This window comes from Gallus gallus, chromosome 3 (assembly GCF_016699485.2).
Source record: "Gallus gallus isolate bGalGal1 chromosome 3, bGalGal1.mat.broiler.GRCg7b, whole genome shotgun sequence".
Classification (NCBI taxonomy): domain Eukaryota; kingdom Metazoa; phylum Chordata; class Aves; order Galliformes; family Phasianidae; genus Gallus; species Gallus gallus.
The window spans coordinates 55,843,056-55,866,524 of NC_052534.1; the positions used below are offsets into that span (position 1 = coordinate 55,843,056).

Consider the following 23,469-nt stretch of genomic DNA (forward strand, 5'->3'; position numbering starts at 1 on the left):
TACTTGTCTGCCCCTCTATTCTCCTTTTGTACTCCTCTTTCTGCATAAACAAATTTTCCTTTCCATGAAGATTGTATGATTTTCTCCCTTTCAAAGCAGCCAGTGTCTTTATACACAGGGATGACTGCAGAGAAGTCCCTACCACTGCTCTTGTAGGCACTGCAGAGGGCTAGGTGTCATTAGGTTACGGTGGCATCCAGGGCCAGAATTAGAAACCTAGCTACTACCAGCCTAAAGAAGACTTATATGACCCACAGCACCCTTAGATAACTTGCTTCTGTTTATCCCAACAGCTGCAAACCACAGCTGTCTCAGTGTGGTTCCAGCACACAATTGGAGCTGTTATCTTTCACCTCTTCTCACTAAGCAGCAAAGACCTGGAGATGTGCTGCAACAGAAGTAAACATTCAGAGACAAATTTAGCTCTGTTCCTTAGTAATTCACCCCAGTTTCTGAACAAACTCCATACACATAAAGGGTTTGTTAGTCATTTTAAGATGATTTACGAGAACCACTGTCTCTCTTAAGTGAATTCAGTTTCATGTTATTTGAATACATGGCAGAAGTACAGGCCTTGGAAAAAAGGATTCCTGTGTGCTTGATGAACATCTAGAAAATATGCAGAAGAAATAGAATTTCTCCACTGGCATAAAAACCACTGTATACGTAAGCTGATTGTCATACTTATGTAAGAATGAATTATAGGGTATAAGCTAACTGTCAAAATTAGTTGGAGAACTGGGAAATAGAGTCTATACCAGATCCTTTGATCAGAGATTTCAGTTTGAACAAGCCTTCAACCTCTTTGTTATTTAGATTTTCCATCTATAAATGGTGATAATAACTATACAATTAATCTGTAGGCATGATACTTGTGGAAGACATGCACCACCACACTAGTGGTCACTGGTTTTTCCCTTGTGCTAAATTCCAGATTGTTTTACCCTCAGTGAAAGATTTCAAGTTCATCAAAATTGAGAGCCAACTTAGTCATGGCCTACAAACATCTCTGTGATGGAGTAGCTACCTGTATTTCAGAGCTCTTCAAAGAAAAGACATAAGTAAAAATATTAAGTAAGAAAAAAAAGTCCAAAAAATGTTGAGAAATGATTGAGTAAATAAGTAATGCAGTTGAAGAACACTATTCTTGCTATTCTTGGTGCTTCTTCTTGGAAGAGAATTCTTCAGATCTGTATAATAGTTATTCTGAAGAAGAAAAGGTATTTTGCAAAGCTAGGTAACTCTCTTCTCCTCAGACATAAATAATTTCACCTCCTGTGTATGCTGCTCTAGTCCAGGCTTCTTCCCATCTTGCTCAGAGAGTCCTTTTTCACGTGGGTCAACGTAATCTTATCTCCATCTCTTGAAAAATTACACTTCTCATAAAAGAAAGTTCAGCCTTTCTGCAAAATCATACAGCAGGAGAGAAGTTGAAAGCTGGAGGTGAGAGAACCAAAAGACGTAAAAAAAATAAATTCATGCTCTTTTCATCCATTGCACAGCACCGGGGCAGTGAGGCTTCTGATTTGTCACTTTGTCTGGGTAGCTCTTCAGAAATGATGGTTTCCACTAGGACACAAGGAGAAGCCTGACTAAAAATCATGTAGTTTCTGACCTTTACAACACAAGCACGGGACATTGTGTAGGCTTGAATCCTTCTTAGGGCCAGAAAAGGAAAATAGAATTGTAGATAGGTGTCCTAATCAGCACATGTGTTGTGTATTTATGGCTGTAAAAGTCAGGAAAGCTGTGCTAAGTCTAACTCCATTAGGCTTAGGACAGGAGTCCCTTGTAGAGATGCAGTGCAAGCCTGCAGAATGCTGTGCGGAGAAACAGTGGCTGGAGAAACAGTATTGTACCACCTGGAATACAGATAACAGGCTTCTCACATCTCACAGCTCACTTAATTAGGCCTCTTCAAGTTGGCTTGACCTCAGTGTTAGCAATCCCATTGCAAGTTATGGTTGTTTCATGGAAATCTGCACTACTGCTTCTTCCATCCACAGGCAGAGCTCCACCTATGTAAACCTCTGCACATGCCTGGGAACACCTGCAAGAAAGATGTTACAATAGCCATATCCTAATCTAACAAGCAATATTTCAGACTCACCTAGGGTTTCTGCTTTGAACACCAGCACAAAGCAGTCTGGGCCACTCTCATTGCAGAAGCTGTGGCTGACTGCAGTCACTTGAAGTGGTAGTAGCCCTTCCTGGGCACTGAGCACTGTGGTGGTGTTTTGGTAGCTGCTTAGGTCCTGTGGCAACATGGCCTGGCTACAGAGACAGCAGTATCTGGGGAGGATGACACTGCTGAGACTTCAGAAGTGCCAAAGGAGTTGCACAAAGAGAAATGTAGATGGCTTCCACTCATTTTAATGGGTAATTAGCTTTAAAGTCTAATTATAGACATTTTAGTGTCACAAACATTATGAAGCTTTTCACTTTAGGTTAGCACTTCTCAAGCACAACACAAAGAGATAATATGTGCTCAGCTTTGTCACATCCTGTCATTCTCTTCATTTGAAGGCACTGTCTCTAGGAATTAAACTGTAAATCTCAATATACTAAGTGCCATCCAGAATTCAGTGGCTTATTTGAGCAAGTGAGAACTTCAAGGGAAAACATTATCATCCCACTAGTAGAAACGTTCTGGATCCAAAGACTGTATATTGCTCAACAAGGTGGATTTTCTACAGCCCTCCACAAAGCACCAGTGAAGACAAATAACTTTAATAAATGAGTATCATTTGGTATCTGTGAACAAAATTTTCCCTTTGTAATACAAAGTGCCTATGGTGTTTAGTCTAGATAATGTATTCTGCTTCCACTGTTGGTATTGATGCCTTTTCAAGTATACAGAGTATGTAGCCATTAATGAGCTCTTTTTGTTAAGATTTTCAGCAATGAAATAATTAACAATGCTGATGTGTAAATTAGGCTTCAGATTTTAAATTGCTATTTAGATTAATAAGGCGGATCATGTTTGTCTAACTGTTCAGCAGAGGAGATGAGGACTATATGCTAAATACAGCAGTTCTCCCAGTAAAAACACATGCAAGAACAGGCAATCTCTATGCCTATCTTGTCTCTCTTCCCATCTTTCTTTTCCAGGCAGCCTTCAGACTTAGGAAACACCAAAAGATGCTGCACCTGAAGACAACTGTATGGCTAAGTAAAAAAGATTAGAGAAGGAGATGTAGTTGCTACTGTTGCGTCAGAAAGATTGCTGTCTTTTGGCTCTTTCTAAAATACAAAAAAAGCAGGATTTTGCAATTAACATCACATTTGCACCAAATATATAAAGCACTGAAAATTGCTGAAAAATCAGTCAAGTGTTGCTTACACTGACGTATGAACTTCTGACCTCCACTTCTCTTTATCTTCTCCCAGTGGCACTGAGATCATAGTAATCCCGAAACTTAGATTAGCACCTTTAAACTCTAGTTCAAAGACAAATCCCCTAACATGGTTTACCCCTTACAAATTGGAGGCTTCAGTTTTCCACAGCTGACTCCTAAGGCACAGCTTTGTGGGATCTGTGCCATTCACCAGGGAGATTGGCTTTTCATGGTCACATTCTCTGAGAACAAGAAAAGTGGGAAGGGAGAAGTTTTCCCTTATGAGATGAAAGAATACACTGTTTTCTACATTTAGTCACTATTGTACAGATATATATTTTTAAATATTTGCTCTGTTTAGGTCTTATCTACTGTGGTTTAAGTGTACTTATCTAGCACAAAGGCTTGGCCACTGTGTCTCCTCTCCGAACTCCAGGCTTGAGCAAGGTCAGCTGGGAAGCAAGCAATCTAGCATTTTTCCAAACACCATGATAAGCATATTCATTAAGTCATGAAAAAAAAAAATAAATCTAATCTGCAAATATTATTAAGGGGAAAAGTAACAAAAATCAAGCACCTGAAAAATACTTTTTTATTCTGTAGTTGTGGTGACCTTGTACATTTTGTCATGTTAAGACATAAGAATCAGCAACGCTTATACTTCATATTAAATATTTAGAGAATGGTGGCTAGCACCCTATCTCTAGGGTCTTAGAGATAGCACTGATACTTGCACATTCAGTCAGGAAATACTCTGTACAGCTCTCCAGCACTCCATCTTTGCACAGTTTTGAGTGCAGTATCTCTTGTTTCATGGCAGGGTGACCGAGAGAGTTTTCCTTTCAACTGGACTTCGTTAATGAACAGAGTTCAGGGTTTGTAGCTTTCATCACTCAGCCTTTTATTGCTAATGGATACTGCACACATTACACCTCTGTCCTTGTCAAAACTTTCCAATATATTTTTTGCATATATTGTTTTGCACATATGTAAAGGTGTACATCTGTCTGTAGGAACAGATCCATGCCTGATGTGTGGTTTCTCTTAAATGATTTTCACCGAGATTTCTGAACTGGTGTTCTTCTAGTCGTAATCATAGTTCTGCCTGGACTATGTCAAATTAAGCACTTTGTCTCTCCCTTCATGCCACACTTACTTTCTATTCCCATGCAACTTCAGTCCTGCTGTCCCTCTGGTTCTCAACTTCAATCATAGAGCTTTACAGTGGCAATAACAGGCTGTCTCAAATGCCTACTTCTTCCTTGTTATTCATGAAGTGCTTAATCTCCGGAATAAAGATAGTCAGAAGTATGCCATCAGAAAAGTGAGCCACCTCTTCAATTCTTCACAGCCTTGGGCACCATCCCGCCAGCTTCATTTTTGGAATGTGTGTAACAGTAGTTGAAGTTGCCATTTAAGCTGGGAATCTTTTGAATTAAAGCATTTCTTAAACTAAATAATATGAAGAACATTAGAGTTGAAAAGTCTACTTGACTGACTCACCTTAGCCCCAGATTCATTCTGACAATCTCTTTAATCCTTCAGGACTGCAGACTTAGAGAACACTGCATCTGCGTGAAGACACATCTAAAGTTTTGTGTTAGCAAGAAAAATTATACTATCTTTGGATACTAAAAGTGACGTATGATCATAGTGGAAATTCTATACCTTGTTTTTCTGTAGGAAATTATTTGCTTTTTGGGTTCTGCTTTCCATCCTGATGCTGGATGCAGCATTTCAGTGGCATGGAGAACCTGGGAGGCACTTTGGCATAGACAGAGTTAGGAAATGAATGGCCCTACTGCCAATCTCCACACTCGGTCCGTTTCCTAGAAGCTAGAGCACTGTGGTCAGTGACCAGTGCCCTTGCAAAGGTGTTACTATAGGACAATCCTCCTCTCAGTTCTCCCAAAGTCTTGTGCAGCTCTTATTCAAGTATGAGTAAGGGAAGCGCAGAGGAGAAGCAATTTGATCTACCATACTAGCAGGGATGAGGATGAGGTGAGCATGTGTTAATTAGGAAAGGAACAGTGGCCTGTAGATCCCAGGCTGAACATATTCAAGGGTATGTGGCTCACCCAAATCTGTCCCCACTGAGGCTATCTCAGCCCTGTGTGATAGAGCAGTTCTCTGTAAGCAGCCCCATGTCAGAAAACAACCCCGTGTCAGAAAACAACCCCTTCAGGACTTGCCATTTCTTTACTCCTTCCCCACCTCAGAAGTACCAAGGCAGGAGAGGAGGACCACCTGCCTGGTCCACAGAGGTAAGATCCACGTGCATGCTTTGTGTGGAAAATGCAATTCAAAGCACAGTGAAGCTCAGAGACTTTCTCTTTTCTGGAAGATTGTAGTACCTGGCACCTCATAAATCTGCCCCCAACTATAAGAACAGCCGGAGTAGGGACTTGCACTTCCAGTTGATACATTGTCTTGGTATGGAAGTTAATTTTCATCTTTAGTGCTATAAAACAACAACCCAGTGTACAAGGCAGATCTGGTGACTCGATGTGTTCCTCCTGTTTTGCAGGTGAAGGAGCCCCATGGAAGAGGAGAGCCACTTCCCAGGCCTGAGCCTCTGCCCCTCTGGGGTGCCGATGACGCAGGTAGGGGCCAGGTTGCACGTGGGGGCTGTGGGGACTGTTTTGGCCACAGCTCCATTTTGGGTTGCAGTGCTTTGTCCCAAAGCCAGGCTTCACTGGAGGGTGTTTTTTATTGTTGAAACGAGGCATGGGCTATCACCCACTGTTTGCCGGAGAACATCAAGAACAACCACCACTGCTTGTGCGTAGGATGGCTGAAGTGCACAATGTGCTGCACAAGAGCTCCTGAGGAATTATGCCATGGCATGAGGAGAAACAAAAGAATTATGGCTAATCCCCTGAGTAAACCATCAGCCATGCTTTGTCATCAACCTGCTGTGCGGGCAGAGCTCTTATAGCTGCCTGGCAGGTGCACAGGAACCAGGGGCATGGGGACTGTGCACAGAGAGGCTGCATTACTTTTTACTCTGTCTCATTTCTGTTTTGGGGATTTTGTTTTTTGGGTGGTGCTGGTTTTGGTTGGTTGGTTCTTGTGCTGTTTAAAAAAAAAAATTGCCTTTGCCTTATTGTAAGCCTAGATATTATTTAGAAGTTAAAAGTGCAGCAGATTAATTTAGACTTGGTATTGTGGTTGAGCGGCATGTCAGAACTTTAGAACTGCGCTTAAGTCAAGTTAAAAGTGTGGTGGCTACAGACTGCAAATGCCCTGATAAAAAAGCACTGCTCCAGCATGACAAGTATCTGACGGATCCTGAGGCAGATTTCTCTTGAACTGTTTGGGGATTTTCTTCCTGCTCTCTCTGCCACTTTTGCAACTGTCCCCCTGGGAAACATCCCAGCAGCCTCTGTCCCCATTAGGAGGAAATCTTTCACTTCCTCATTCTGATTTTGAGTGCTTAATGGTCCTGGATAATTCCCTTGACCTATAACCAGTCTAGGCTTCTATGCATACAAAAGAAATGCCAATCTAGATGATATATGTTATGAAACAAATTTAGAAATACATTTAAATAAGCACTCTGTCCTGTGTGTGATGTTATGTGGTGCGTGAGCGTTGCAGGCTGCATTGATTCCTAGCCAGCTTTAGCTATAGTCATAACTCACTTCTTCTAAAATATGGGAGCCCACACTGGATAGCTCTGCTGATTTCACTAAACTGGATGGTGCTTTCTTCTGTCTGCACTGTAGCAAAGCAGGGGCCCACCTGACTTGTCTGTCAGCAGCACGAGCAGTGCAAGGGCTGCCAGTGCCCGTCTCTCTTGCTTCTGGTCACTCTTCTCTAACAGAAGCTGTCCCTTTAGATCAAGTGCTGGCAACACATTAAATTGACCCAGTTAAAAATGCAATATTTAGGGGGAATTTCTTGGCAGGTACTGTTCTTTTTCTTACCTGGATTGTTTAAGCGTCTAGGATAAATTCAGTTAAAGCAGAAATAGCACTCATGGTTTACTGCTCTAGAAACTATTCTCTCAGAATTTTAAGAACCTTTCTACCATGATCCAACTGCCCTAAACTGGTCCTTCGCTGTTAGCTTGCACTAACTGGCTGGCTGGGGACATTTAGTACAGTGTGTTAAGTTACCTTTGATTTTTGTTTTCCAATGCTTCTGCTTAAGAAGCATTTAACACATACCTCACCATATCTATCAAATAAACTTGATTAAAACCCAACTGCTTCACCATAACAAACCAATTTTTGGGCACTTGTAATAATGACATTAGAGGGCTATAGCAGTATTTCTGTCAAGGCTTCTACAAGAGCAGTCTGAGGTAATCTTGCTTAGCACCTGCACAATCCCTTTGGTTAGGACTAAAGCTGCATGTTTTTACTTTGCTTTCATACTGGCTCTTGTTTACGCCAGAGGACTTAAACTGCTTTGAAGCCAAAAACATGAATTCTCAGGTTCCAAGCCCAAAGTGGAGTGTCTCACAAGTTGGCCATTTTGTGCTCTGTTCACATAATGAAGTTTGATATCCCTGGGTATGACTGCAACAGGTGAAGTAATTCCTTGGTCAGAGGATGAGGAGCAAAGAGGAGCAACATAAAACTGAGATTTTGTTATTTCTCAGAATGGTCTTTAAAAGCTTTATAAAAGATCTATCTGTCTTAATGAAAAAGCAGTTCTAAGACTGCTGTAGCCTTTGAAAGAAGTGTGTGAATTGCTGACAGATTCAAACCACAGCTAATGTTTACAGTATTCTCCCATTATTTATCTTATAAAAGTATATGTATCTCTTGAGCTTTCAATGGAAACAGAAAGAGAAACGAAGACCTACCAGCTATGGTTTCCACCACTAGATAATCTGTGATTGCTGTACATAACACTAAACAGCAGCACAGCAAATAAGACATCAGCTGACCATAATAGTTGTTTAACTTTGTCCTTTCAGAGTAACATCTTAAAAATTGATCTCCAAACCAGCCTTGGTATTGTTCTTGCCAATATGGGTCACTTCAAGAAAAGTAATATTTTACTTCTTCAAACCCAACCATTGAGTAATTTGATTTCTTAATTCGAAAGTTGTGAAGATTACAATTTCAAGCTCATGGCATCTCTCAGCTTAACGAAACATCAGCTTTTGTTCTATTTTCCCCCAATCTTTTCCAATAAAGCTCTTTACCCTGACACAAAAGCTAGAATAATTAAAAATGTGATGAAACTGATCTAAAGGCACAGCTTGAAATTCAGCTCTGCAACTTACAGAAGGTAATTATTTCCCATTCTCTTTTCCTTTAATATATTCATTTAGACACTGCAACATGGTAGCAGATCAAAGGTCTAATAGAGTTTAATTGCAGTTAATATAAAAGTCTCTCTGTGTGTCATACTGAACTGGTGCCAAAAAAGAAATATAGCAGTCCAGGTTGAAGGAATGCGAACTCATTCCAGATTTACCTGCAGGACAGCCTCATGCTAATCCACAGCCACCAGCAGCAGGTGGCAAGAAGAGTTCTGTGGTGGCTTGAATACTGCAATTTGGAATATCTGTAGTGACTGCGCATTTGAAATTTTTGGTGGAAAAAATTGTATTCCCACTACTTGTAGCTCTGAATAATTTTTCCCGCATATAAACCAAAACCATTTCACTACCAGTCTTCAGACCTTTGCGAAGTGGATTTTGATGTCACAGGTTTTTACTCTGTCTTTTATGGCAATGCATGGAGAACAGCCATAGTTTTTTTGACCTGCAAGAGATCTCCTGTCTGAGGAGAAAATTAATTATCCCTATCTTTGTCCTTTTCTCTCCACTCACAATGAAGGAAGGCTACACAACCTGGGTTTAGCTTCTTAAAATGCTTAAGGGATGGGGATTCCTCAATACCCTGCTCCTTTCTTTCCTACTTCAAGTATTGTTATTGTCCTTGATGTCCCATTTTCTTGGAAACCTTGTGCAGATGTAATACACATCTAAGTATTTATATTTTTATCCTTTTTTTTCCTTCTTCTTTTTTTTTCCCAACTTCTTATTCTATTGAATTGTAAATGTGGGGTCTGATTTACTAGAAAATACAGTGAAGGAAATGAGACCCAAATTAGCCAGAATAGGGCCCCAAAGCAGTTTCTTCCAGAGTATGGCAGAGATTTCTAGAGAAACTACTGCAGTGACACAATAGTGTGGGACAAAGGTGAGGGAAGGCAGGAGGGTAGAAAAGAGGCCACCAGAGAAAATAGCAGAGTGACAAGGAGATAGCATGTCCACCACTCTCCCACATACCAGCAGGTTATCCAGATCCGACCTTTCCTCTTGCCCTAACATTTCCTTCACCTTGTTGTAATTTCGAACCAGTATCTAAACTGCAGCTCTCTCCTGTCTGAGATCCTGTTTATCCTGCAGGGATTCACATGTTGGCTTGCAAGACCTCATGGAAAGCCTGGAATCCTGCCAGTGAGAAAACCCTAGGCCTGATATGAAAGTGTTATGTTTTTAAAGGGCAATATGAGGGGCATCATCCACAAACCTTTTGTGTAGTTATGCAGCTAAGCAACAAATCACACAGAAACATGGGTTATTGCAAGAGTAATAGAGAATAATAGCTGTAGGAAAATGTGGTGCAGAACAGAAGCTCAGTATCAGGAGTCTCCTGGGTATTTATTTGGATTGCTTGGCTCCTGCTCAAAGAGAATTATTGTTATGTATTTTATAGACATTGAAGGAAACTTCAAAAACAAAAATCATAAAAAGGCCATACTGAATGATGCCCCCATAGAAAAATGAAAATAATCAGTTGTTCTACTTTTTTTTCTGTATTTATATTGTTGTTTCTAAAGGTGACTTTGAAATTGGGAATATGCCCAAGTTTCTTCCTTACAATGAAAACGGGCCAAAAAAAGCACAGCATTTTGTAGTACAAGTGTCAGAACTTTATGTATTGTATTTCCCTGAAACATATTTTTCAAGATAAGTCTCTGCAATCACACTTCATAAAGTGTGAGGTTTGTTCAAGAGGAGGAACATAACTAAGGTCAGACCTACATACCAACATGTTGGTATTCATCAACCATCATGCAGCAGAATTGATGTTTCAACAGAAAAACCTGACTGAGGATCATTTAACTCTTTTTCTACAGATGCAGAGATTCTGAGGTAAAGATATTTTAGAAGAGAGAAGGGCTATCTAAGGTTTGCTGTTTGTTATCCCCTAGTACTTGTCAAGGTCCTGTGCAGAGAAATGGCTGTACGCAGGTTGATTGCCTGATGCCTTCCTCAAAGAAACCTGCTGCTTTCCCAGTTCCTACACAGAAAGTCATCTTCAGGAGATGGAATGCTTTTGTTCACGTAATGGAGACACATGTTGGCAATTTTTTAACCTAAAAAGTGTCAGTGACTGATGTCTATAGTGGTAACTTCCCACTTCCCAGAATTAGGAGAGAAGGAAGTGATCCCAGCAGCCAGTTTGAAAAATGACTTATTTTAAATTATGTTAACAATAATTTTCTTTCTTGAAATCATCTGCCTAAAAGAGATATTTATATCCACATTGTTACTGTACACTTGAGAATGCAATTAGTAAATACCATTTCAGTGGTTAGGGAAATGAATTCAAAACCTTTCACTGTAATTAGGCTTTAATATGTTGGAACAAAATTGCTTAGTTTACCTGAGATACACTATCATTTTCATTTAGCCTATCACATTGTTCAACCAGCATTGTCTGGAGATAATTACGGAAGAAGACAAGCTCCATTGTCTGCCTAAAACAAAGCACCATAAACTTATCTGCTGCAAATTAAAACATGGAAAATTGTTGCCACTTTTAATATAGTTACACAAAAAGAATGAGTTTTACTAGTATGTTAAAAGTAATTGCAGCAAATGCAAGATTGTGGCTTACAACCTATGTTCTGAACAAACATTTAAGGCATCCCAGTTAAAATACGTGGATTTATATGTAAGAAGAAATTGGAAACTGTAAAACACCTCCCTACAGGAGGCATCAGATGCCTGTGGACAATCCCAGAAAACAAACAAAAGAACACAATTACTTGAACATAGATTTCATGAGAATAATCTGGAGAAAAGTCATAAATACTGAAACAACAAATAAAGAACTTTTACTCTACAAGCACACGTATGCATCATCACATGGACGTGAATCATCCCACTAAAACTGAGGTTACTACTTGCCTACCTAAAAACAAAGACACTGGCTTGTAGATCTGAGAGTAGGTAAGTTCTAATACAGGACGACCTACCAAGAACGGAGGTCTATACATATCTTTTAATATGAACTGTAACATCATCTGCAATACTACATTTAGAATCAGGCTGACACAGGAGAAGCCCGACTGAGAGACGGAAGAGTCTGCATTCACACAAACTTTTTTTCTCCTACACTTTCTATTATGTGACAGGTCCATCAGAATTTCAAGGCAGTTTTAACCACAAAAACTACAGGTTCTGATCTGCTGGTCACTTGTTTGCTGGGCTCTCAGCATTGCTCTGTGTTTGAATATCTTTTGGCACACACAAATGTTCTGGAGGGAAGTGAAAACTAAAAGGACACTGCTTGCATATAGTACATTCAGTTTGAAGAAAGAGGTAGAAGTATTCATAAATACTCCACTAATCCCAGAATTAACAAAACTGTTTAGATCGGATTACCTTCCCTTCAAAGAAAATAAAATTCCTCCTCTTCCAGATAAAAGACCTACCTATAGTTCAGAAGGGATGGCTAGCTGAGGGGGAGCATGGCAGACTCTACACTAAGTAGTCTGAGAGGATAAGTACGTCATTTTTCAGAGTTATGGTGCTGTTTAGAGCAGCCATCCCATCCCATCAAAGGCCAGCCTATGACCAGCACTGGAGCAGATCAGCATGGCCTTGCCTAGCTGAGGTTTGGAAACATGTTCTTCTGTGACTTGAGGAAGCCTGTTCCAGGGCTGCACTACTCTCATGACTAACATTTCATTCCCTAATGGCCAGGCTGAACACTCCTATTGTTGCCATTACCCCCTTTTGCATTTTCTGTTACCAGTGAGAAGATTTTGGCTCTGGTGTCATTGTAATTCTCCAAGAACTGGTAGGTGTACGCTGCTGTTCAACAGCCTTTAACTTCATCAGATTAAACAAAGCCAGCTCTTCAGCCTCTCCTCAGTGGTACTGTGCAGTAGACCAACCGACCATTCTGATAGCCCTTCAATGAAGTATCTCCATTTTCTTGACACCCTTCTTGAGCTGGAGACGGTTTTCATATTATCATTGCCTCATCTTATGAAACATGTAAAAATGCTTTTTTTCACTTGAAATGATTTTGAAAATGACTGAGTTAACAGTGTTCCTTTGAGGGTGACTAGCTTTCAGAGTCCTGTTTTCAATTACAAATAGAAAAGAGAGGTCTGAGAAAGGAGACAAAGTGAAATACAGAAACAAGTTAGGGAAGAAATATTACTTGGAGGAGAAATTAGGGTCTGCCCATCTGGAAAGCAGCTTGGCAGATGAGGACAAAGTTGAACATAAGCCAGCAATGTGCCCTTGAAGGAAAGAGGGCTGATGATATTCTGGGTTGCATTATGAAAAGTATTGCCAGCAGGTTGAGAGAGGTGGTCTTTCCAGATCAGTCGTCAGATTCTGGGCTCCCCAGTACTAGAGAGACATGGTCATACTGGAAAGAGTAGTGAAGTACCTAATTTATGCCATGTCACTACTGTTACATTGTGATCCAAGACAAACATAGATTAATGTGATCTACTTAGCAGATAGCAATGGACCATATTGCCCAAGGAGGTTGTGGATTCCCCATCCCTGGAGGCATTCAAGGCCAGGCTGGATGTGGCTCTGGTCAGTCTTGTCTAGTGGTTGGTGACCCTGCACATAGCAGAGGTGTTGAAACTTGATGATCACTGTGGTCCTTTTCAACCCAGGCTGTTCTATTATTCTATGATATTTGAAATCATTTAAGCTAGCAGGTTTCATTCTCCTGAGAGAAGAAAGCCAGTGGCAAAAAGAGTCTTCCAAATAATTGCACTGTGCCATATTTCAATGAATATGTTGCCCAGGAGATTTACCATGACAGCCATTGAAACATACCTTTCCTTTATTTCAATCTCTATATAACTCTGTAAGGGCATAACACCTCCAAAACACCTTTCTATCAGGGATTTTGTCTCAGTTTTCAGTGCTGCCCACTCTCATCAGCATATCCAAGCTGGACTCCACCTCCCAGCTGACTGAAGAATGCCTGAATAGGAAGACTCAGATCTGGAATAGGAATTGGTCCTGCTGGAAATGCCACTTACAGTTTTCCAAAGCAATGAATAAATTGTCCATAACAGGACTTCCTCTACAAATGACTTCATCATATTGAGGGCGGTACACTAACGTCCTCACAACTCTGCAAAGACCTGATGAATAACAATCAGCTCTAGAACAAGTTCAGCCTCGGCAAAACTTCACAAGAAAAACAGTCATATTTTTGGACTCATCTCCTGTGAAAAAAAACAATCTCGTGACAAAACCAAACCAGCAAACAGCCCTGACATCGCAAGTCTTGAAACTTCAAATCAGCCACCAGCCAATGTTAGTGGAAGGAGAAGGGCTACACTTCCCTCTTATCAAATCTACAACTGAAAGAGCTTTGCCAGACAGGGTCAGAAAGTGCTTTCATCTTGTTCAAACCTTGCTGCCTTACAGTTTTTGTAGTGCAGATGGGGCAGTACCGTAGCATTTATAGAGGCAGAAGTGAAGCGATTCCAGTCAGAAAAGGCAGCCTGGAAGACAGCTTTCTCTTTTTATAGAAACCAGAGGGCTGTTTATGTTTGATGGCAGTTCAGAGCAGCTCTACAGCAATCATCAGTTTCTATGGGATGTTGTGTTTTGAATGTCCGGCTTTCAGCTGTTGTGTGGTATTGCTATGCGGTAATGCTGACAGCTGCTGCGCTGCACTCCAAATTAGTGCCTTCCTCTTGCTCAGGAGTGAAGTAATACCTATGTACAGGGCCAATTTCCAGTTCACTATGGAAATACCCCCAAACAAGTGAAAATACTACCAAAACAGATGCTTTGTGCCTGTTTCCTAATCAACCACATGATACTTCCTGTTTCTATACGGAGTTTCCCATTCACTCCCACACAAGTTCTTTTTTTTAAAAAAATCTTTAGTTTCCCTCTTTCTTTCTTTCTTTCTTTCTTTCTTTCTTTCTTTCTTTCTTTCTTTCTTTCTTTCTTTCTTTCTTTCTTTCTTTCTTTCTTTCTTTCTTTCTTTCTTTCTTCTTTTTCTTTTTCTTTCTTTCCTTTTTTTTTTTTTTTTTTTTTTTTTTTTCTTCCAGCAGTCCAAATATTTTGGGTTTTGAAAGGAATTCAGTATCTCAGTAGTTCCACATTTCTTACAAGATGGCTACACAGAACTGTCAGGATGCTGAGCCATGCTGGTAAAAGATGACATTCAGCCTGGAAGCCTGTTTTAATTCCTGCAGAGCCAACTTTGAGTAATATTCAATTTTGAAAGCTGTTTAAAGATCTTCTGAGAAAATGATCGTGAGTGATGAAAGAGGACTTTTTGCAAGTCAGTAGCCATAATATATTGATAAAAGTGAAAACAAAAAAGAGTTTTTAATTGGTTTAGCATTCTTAAATTGCTTTGAAAACATTTGAATTGCCTCTTCAATCCAGTCAAAGTCCCACTTGGCCCAGGATCTATCTCCAGCAATGTCACTGACAGGTGTTTCTCAGCCTGTGGCCTGAGCAGTGCTGGCAGTCCGTTAAACATCAGATGGTGACCTGAAAAGCAGTCACGATTTTTTTTTCCTAAGTAATCAGTCAAGTAAAGGTAACAAGGAAATCGAAGTGATATTATTTTCAAAACTTTTCTGAAAAAGTGGAGTGAACACTTAAAGCTTATCTTAATTGTAGCTGTATTTAAATGTTACAGATTTATCATGCAAATAGTTTTCCCCAAACCTAGGCAACACATGAACTACTGCAGAGACACTGCTAAAAGGGAACACACAAGAAACTCAGAAACACTCAGTTTTTTTCCTGTCCTGGCAGCAAGAAATAGATGTGTATAACAAAATTGGATCTGATGTCTCAGTCTCATAAAATTATTTTATATTTAAAAGCACCACATCTGAGGATAAATGTGTGAATTAAGAAGAAAAAAAGCCTTGTTATGTTAATGAATCAGTGTTGGTTCCCACTGTTTCTAACATCGCAACAGCTACACCCCCAAGAACAAATCACATTTTCCTATTAAGCTGCCTTCAACAAACACGTTCACTTGTTTGTTAGTCATTACTGTACATATAAGTACGTTACAGGGAACACAAGAGCATGAATAAAAGTCCTTTTATATTATTCTATGACTCAGGTCACACAGCCTAAGCAACTTGGAAGTTCGCTAGTTGTGGTTGCAGCGCCAAAGACAAATTCACTTGGAACAGCCAGGGTGACTGCTGTAGGGCTTGAATGATCGCAGATCCTTCATCACGGTGATCTGAGAATAGATGAAAACGTTAGAAGTTCTGTGTTTATTCTGTCTTAAACAAGACAGAATAAATATATATTAATTGAAAAAGATGATCACAGCAATAACGTAGTACATAAAACTAAAGATGAAAAGAATGTATTCTGTAAAAAATAGTTTAGAGTGCTGTCTCCAGACAAAACTGAGCATATTATACTACCGTGTACTATCCATGTTGAAGTAGATAAAATGAAATCAAGAAAGGATTATGCAGATAAAGAATTACTACTCACTTGAACCTGGCATACGCAGCTCTGTGTATTTTATACTTTCATATTTCAAACACTGGTCCAAATACATTTTCTTCCTTTCTGAGAAATTGGCTTGCTTTCTTTGCTCTTTCCTGTATAGCAATTCTGTGAAAAGCACTAAGAATCTCAAAATTAGGGGACGAGTCAAAGCTAGAGCATTATTTGTAAACCTCAGGGGAAGCAGGAGAGAACAGCATTTAATTGATTCAGAGTTTAATAATTAGGATTTCATTGACTGTTTTGAGTCAGTCAGGCTGAGTCAGTCACTATATGAGCGAAACTACTGCCAGTCTAGTTCTGCATCTTGCAGGAGGTGGGCTTTATGTGTGGAGCATAGGACAAAAAGTCACATGCCCTGCAAGATGCTTATTCTATTTTGGGCTCATCATATGACAATGACCCAAGTAATCCAACTTCCCCATGTCTTTATGCTTTGAAACGTCACTCTTAATACTTGTTTATGTGAGGGCTTAAAGATCTTTAGATAAAAACACGCATAAGTGAATATCACTGCAAAGTAAAAATTGTTAATATCAGCACTAGCAGCACAATTTCTGATAACTGTAGAATACTTAGCACTATACTTTGGAGGTAAATTAAGCTGCTACTGGTAGCTACACTGGGCATAGCCTTTCTGTATTTAAACTGTGCATTCACCCTCAGTTGTGAACTTGTCAATACAAGCGGTACAATACTGAAGGCTGAAAATCTTGGTTTCAGTCCCCTGTCTCTCTGAACAGTAATTTGCTTAGCATTTTTATTTTTTTTTCAGTTTCCTCACCTGAAACTTTATCTGTACTTCTGATGTCTACTAAATAGGAACTGCTTGGTATATTTCCTATTTGCAGTAGACTGAGACATGTCTGGAACTTTACTGAGTTCCAGGGGTTAAATTTTTCTAACGCTCTGTTTCCCTCTCTTCCCTTTTTCCTTCACTTTCTCCTTTCCTTTTTCCTCCCCTTCCCTTCCATTCCCTTTATTTTCCTTTACTTCCCTTTTCCTTTCCTTTATTAAACCTGTCTTGTATGAAAGATGAGCATGTGATGTTATTCAGCCAGGCAGAGCAGAGAAGGGCTGTGTTCACCTCACAGCAGGTATAGAGCTCAGTGTCATGCTGAGAATTATGTAGCAATCACACTGCATTTGGCAGTAATTCTCTCTTCCAGACATGCTGTTCCTTGTTCCTATATGCAAATATTTTCAGAAAAAAATCAAAGCGCTATAAGGTTCTGATGGGAATTGTTGCAGAAGTATCGGTAACTATTTGGAGCAGCACACTTCCAAATCTGCATCCTGTTATAATGAAGCTAAAATGACAACGCAGCCAACATGCTTAAGACCAGTGGATTTATGCTCCCTGCTCAGGTCATGCACTGGCTGAGCAGGCTGGGATGAAGGTCTGCCTCCAGCTCCAGCTGTGCCAGCTGAAGCGGCTGTGCCCAGATGTGTTTATCATCTGGCTGACTCAGGCACCTGAGTGGGAGTTTGCACATGGAGACCTGCCAGCTGATCCACCCAGCACCTGGGTGCTGATGAGCAGCTGCAGGTGTGCTGGGGTGAGGAGGACCTTGGTGAAAGCTGGAAGGGTCATGTACTCTCAGCTTGGTGTCGACTGCACTATTATGCATGCATGGGTAAGTGTCAACACTTGTCAAAGCCTCCTGATTGTTATCCTGGAACTGGAAGAAAATTTTGAGATAGACAAGCTTGTGTTAAGGGGAAGAGGCAAGAAACCTAGAGCTAAAGTTGCTGGACCTGATATACATAGGAGCAAGCACAAGCCAGCATTATGCAGATAGTCAGGCCAGATGTCCTAGTAGACCCTTTTGGTCCTCAAGGGTAGTAAACCTATGGCCAAAACATTCAAGCTTGGCTGCCTGAAGTTAAGCCCTTCTTTATCGAGTCATGCAAAGCACTTAAAAAAAATAAAAATAAAAGCAGCTTCTATCAAAGTAAATTAAGCCAATATCAAAGCTTCCTACTTACTTACTTTAGGGCTTAAGGTGTTAAAAAGATTTGGACTAATTGGAATACTACAGAGAGATTCACAGAGTAGTGAATGACTGAGCGGATTTGAAAATAGCATCTGGAAGTGAAAAAAAGAAATTCGTGACGCAGATGTTTGTGGCTTGTTTTTTCTGTGTCTGCCCATGAAACGGCTGTGGGACTTTTTGTCTTACGATATTATTCTTTGTGATGATCCTGAGCTGCAGAAAAAGTGCTTTCCCAATGTTTTTGACACACTGAACAGTGACAGATGACTTTATCATTTGCCAGTTGAATGTATATATCTTTATAGAGGCTTCTCTTCCCCACAAATCTGGATTCAAGTAATTTCATGAATAACAAGAAAAGTTTTAAAGTGTCAGTGTTTCTAAGTCCCACATATTTCTTTGTTGTCAGTTTTCTTGCTGGGATGGGATCCGGAGATACAGGAATGATAGACAGAGATCTAGGCAGGATCCACAAAGGTGCAGCAGGTGCCCACAGCGCCTGCTCTGGCTGAAGGTGATCTTACTATCCTAAATGGTCTATTTACAATATGTGTAACTGCGCAAATGAGGCTGGCAGATAGGGAATAGATATTGCTGCACAGCAATCATAGTATCACAGCACGATTTAGGTTCGAAGGGACTCTGGAAATCATCAGGCCCATCTTAATTTGTTTATTACAGTGGGATAAAGTTAACTTCGCATTTAATTTTTGGTTCTGCCACAGTCTTCCTTTGGATGAGACACCTTGTCTTCCCTGTGGTTTAATTCCTGCTGATATAAAAAAGAACTAATGCTTTCAGATCTCACTGAGATGTTATCAAGAATGGCATAAGGCAAGACATGTCAATTAACTTTGAGAGAGCTGGTATGTCTTGTCTACCCTGCACAATACAGAACACACAGGGATACTAACTTGAAACCAAGATGTATAATTGATCCTTGAGGAGCATTGTGGAGAGTTATACTCACGTTACAAGGCTTCTCCCAGCTAGACTGGAACTGAGGCATGTGAGGAATTTATCATATACATATCATATTAAACTTGCCCTAAGCTTTCATCTTTTTATATAAATATATATGAAACAGGGAAAAAATGACCAGTCTCAGCTCTCCACTGTATGTTGAAAACACGATCCTCTAAAGTAATTGCGCATCTTTTACACATGAAGCTTCAGAAATAACAAAAATACTACTATGATTCAAAAGTACCTCTACCTACCTGTCAATTTCAGGCCCAAATTCCTTCAACAAAATACTAGGCATTGCCTAAGTCAGGCCACAGATTCACCAAATCACCTGTGGGGAGCTTATTTCTCTCTTCTGACCAAGGAAGGTACCTTTGGTAACTATACGCCTACATAAAGTGCATAAACTTAAGGAAGGTAAATGTACAGTGAATTAATATATGAATAGATATTTTGACTCTACTTTGGACCACTTGCCTAGGACAAAATTAACACCTCTTCTCTAGTACTCTAGTTTAAACTAACTATTCTACCCTCAGAAATACTGTAATAGCCCCGCTAAAAGCAACAAAACCAAGTAACTAGGTAGTAATTATGTCCTGAAACTACAGATCACTGGAGATAAATCCCCCCAAATAAAGGCCTATTTAACATACATGTTGAACACCCTTCTGCCAGGAAGCCTCTTATGCTTTCCAAAATGAAATCTCACTGAAATAGTAAGGAATATGAAACTGGTTGACATGATGGCAAGAGACGCAGTGGCATCGCCAAGAGGAAAAGATTAAGACCTGACAGTGTAAGCCTGCCTTTAGCATGCCTCTGTTTGCATGTCCTGCTCACCCCAGAGAATCCACGTTGCTGCTTCAAGTTATCAGCCAAATGAGCCTCTCTCTAGCAGAAAATCCTCTCTTTGACTAATTTGCTCACTATTTATGGTACCTTAACTCCAAGGCTGCTGGAGGGCTTACAGGCTTGAAGAGATTTTTCTTTTAAGATAATGAATGACAATGGTGACGATGAGGGATTGTATACACATAAAAGGAACTGAGATATCGTGGTAGAAAACACCTCGTGGAACACGAGATGAAGAGAGAGGGGGAAGTCAGATGATCTGATCACTAGGTTAGTTTGGCTATCATTTGTATTTTAGCACTTATGTTTGAGTGAGAGGTATAGGGAAACTTGTTCAACTCGCACTCTCAGAAGAAAATGCCTAAATCCATCTTCACTATCATCTTTCAATAGCTGAAGTTTTCAAGGGAAAATCTCTCAAAGAAAGCAGACAACGCATGCTTATACTCTGTTCTGGAGCATGTACCAGCTGCTCACATCATGCTGTCTTGTGACCAAAGGAGAGCAGCAGCATTAAGAATCTTAATCTTCCCCACAAGCCCTTTTTTATCACCTTTCCATCCTATGTTTTCACCTCAATTGCCATACAGGCATCGTTTATCATTATTCATTTCTGATAAGACTGTTACAGCACATTATTTTAAGTTCATAGTGACAACAGTGAATTCAAGTTTCTGTCACCCAACCCGTTTTTGTGAGGACTGTGAACCAGAGAAGCTGCACAACAATGCAAGGACTTACACTAATCTGGGCTGGGGGGGGGGGGGGGGGGGGGGACACATTCTGAGGAAGGCAAACAAATAGTGGCAACATTGGCTCATAAAGTTGCAGGGACATCTATGTTAGATTGAAATCACTGTGCTGAAGTTAAAATGGAAGCAAGGGGCATCATTTATCAGCTATTTTAGCCAGAGGTCAGTGCATCTAGAGGATGCTGTAATTTTCCACTGCTTTCTACAAGGACGGGAATTACTTTTTTCTCAGTACAGCTCTGCTCCACTCTGTGATCCTGTGAGCGTAATCCCTTGGCACTAAAGCCTCTTATTGACAATGCAGTAAACCTGCTCTACGAGCATCAGAAAAGGGAAATAAAAGATGTTCCCAATTTGGGTTTGGCAAAACATGACATCGAAATCAACTAGATATTTCCAGATCAATAGGGACTTCAGTCAATAACTCTCCTTTCAGAATAATGCCAGCAGACCTGTTGACAGCACTCAGAACCTTCTGATTTAAAAGCTTTGTTTGGGTTATTATTAAGGCTGTTATTCAATTCTTATCTATTTGTTGCTACTCATAGACACCATTTGTGGGGACGGCCTGAAGGTCTCGACTGAATATTTTGGCTGTTGTGCATGAACCTTAATTACAGGGTCAGAGACCCATTTGTTGGGGATTTGCAGGAAGAAAGTAAAAGCTCTTTTTGAGAGAATTTGGTTCAGAACTCAGATGCTGTCAGGAGCACAGTCTCCTTTGCATCTGGGGCAGTGTCATTCCTGCAGTCCGAGGCCTGAATCCCATTTTGTTTAATTAACCTGAACTCAACTGTCGCTGAAAATATTTGCAGAATTTTGGGAAGCTTCCGCTCAGAGTCAGCCAAGAAATTCTAGGAACAGCTCAACCTGCCACATCCTAAAGTCGAGATCCAGCAAGATAAGATGCAGGAATTCATTCCCTTAGCACTGAACTCGTTGCCAAATCGAAGTTCAGGAGCTATCTGAGAATCTAATTCCTGAAGGATGGAGGCATGAAGGACAGGCGTAAATCATTCCACAGCACACAATGAGCACCGGGACATAATCAGAGGAAGAGAGCTCACAGATTCCAATCGCTGAGTGGGCTATGGGAGCATCTGACCTTCCTGAAGGGCAAGAGGGAAAAGTTTCTGTGCACCCATGAGTGTAGTTGGGCAGGACGAGCATCCATTCACTTCAGATGAGATTCCCCCAGTGAGACTTCTCCAGGGAGACACATTTTCACAGGCAACATCTGCTGAAGGTGTTTCCAACACAGGATCACACCAGTGTTGTGTTCTTTGTCCTTTAAGATAAACTGAACCACATTCCCCACGAGTTTTAACTTGGGCAAGTCCCAACCTCTGTGCAGCAGGACCTGGTGTTACCAATAGCCATCACATATGGGCAAGGGCACACTGTGCCAGCTCTGCCCTCATGCCTGGGCAGCCCATGGCTGCAGTAGGGCTGTGCCTTCCTGCATTTCTTCCAGCCCCACAGCTGGGCCCTGGCTTGGATGCTGGCACGGTGAGGGGTGACGAGAGTCTGCTTTATCCACTGCTACTCTTACATGCAGCAGTTACTTGGCAGTCATGCTTTGTACTAGGTCACAAAATCAAATCAGTTACCTGCCTTCTTGCCAGCAAGCAGCAGTTTCCAGGGTTGTGTGAGTGGGTTAAATTCTGAGCACAGACCAAGGACAGAGCCACTCAGAAGGGGAATGGGAGTATCATAATAATGTGTGGAGCTGTGTCCATGAAAGTCAGTGTATGGGGTTACCTGCACCAGCAAACAGCACTAGTATGGGCCCTGGAGCATGTCCAGAGAAGGACAACAAAGCTGGTGAGGGGTCTGGACCACAAGTCTTATGGGGAGAGGCTGAGGGAACTGGGATTGTTGAGTCTGGAGAAGAGGAGGCTCAGGGTAGGTCTAACTGCTCTCTATAACTACCTGAAAGGAGGTTGTGGCGAGGTAGGGCCGCTTCTCCCAGCCTACAGTGATAGGACGAGAGGTAATGGTGCCAAAGTTGCACCAAGGGAGCTTCAGGTTGGATACTAGGAAGAAATTCTTCTCGGAAGGAATGGTGAGGCAATGAAACAGGATGCCCAAGGAGGTAGTGGACTCACCGTCCCGGAAGCATTCAAGAAACGTGGAGGTGGCTTTTAGGGACGTGGTTAGTGGGCACGGTGGTGATGGGCTGATGGTTGGACTAGGTGATCTTAGAGGCCTTTTTCAATCTTAATGATTCTATGATTGGGCAGCTGCTCTGTGATGTTCCCCTGAAGCACCCCTGGCTCCCAGGGGTTTGTGGTTCAGGAACACTGTGGGTCAGACACACTGCCTTGGCAGTCTACAGCGCTCAGGTAGTTTTTTTCTATTAATTTGTGTAGCCAATCTTGAACCCATCCACAGCTCTGGAGTTCTGCAACTTTTTATACGCCATTTCTTCTTTTCATTTTGAATGTCCTCCTTACACTTCATTCATTTTCCTTAAAGGGAAAGGGAAAAGGGAAAAGGGAAAAGGGAAAAGAGAAAAGGGAAAAGGGGAAAGGGGAAAGGGGAAAGGGGAAAGGGAAAAGGGAAAAGGGAAAAGGGAAAAGGGAAAAGGGAAAAGGGAAAAGGGAAAAGGGAAAAGGGAAAAGGGAAAAGGGAAAAGGGAAAAGGGAAAAGGAAAAGGGAAAAGAAAAAGGGAAAAGGAAAAGAGAAAAGGAAAAGGGAAAAGGAAAAGGGAAAAGGAAAAGGGAAAAGGAAAAGGGAAAAGGAAAAAGAAAAGGAAAAAGGAAAAGGAAAAAGGAAAAGGAAAAAGGAAGAGGAAAAGGAAGAGGAAA

At 40.9% G+C, this 23,469-nt stretch overlaps 1 protein-coding gene and 1 long non-coding RNA gene across 2 annotated transcripts in view; one reads left to right on the forward strand and one right to left on the reverse strand.

Moving 5' to 3' along the window:
- SGK1 (serum/glucocorticoid regulated kinase 1) overlaps nt 1-23,469 on the forward strand; it is a 71,561-nt gene that overhangs the window by 39,877 nt on the left and 8,215 nt on the right. The window contains exon 3 of the mRNA XM_015284007.4: nt 5,866-5,941. Coding sequence (XP_015139493.1) covers nt 5,866-5,941 — 76 coding nt within the window. The remainder of the gene's footprint in view (nt 1-5,865; nt 5,942-23,469) is intronic.
- LOC107052995 lies at nt 10,929-16,385 on the reverse strand. The gene is made up of 2 exons (XR_001465868.4): nt 16,075-16,385; nt 10,929-15,811 (listed from the first exon to the last, which is right to left on the reverse strand). It is a non-coding gene; the product is annotated as an uncharacterized LOC107052995 (long non-coding RNA).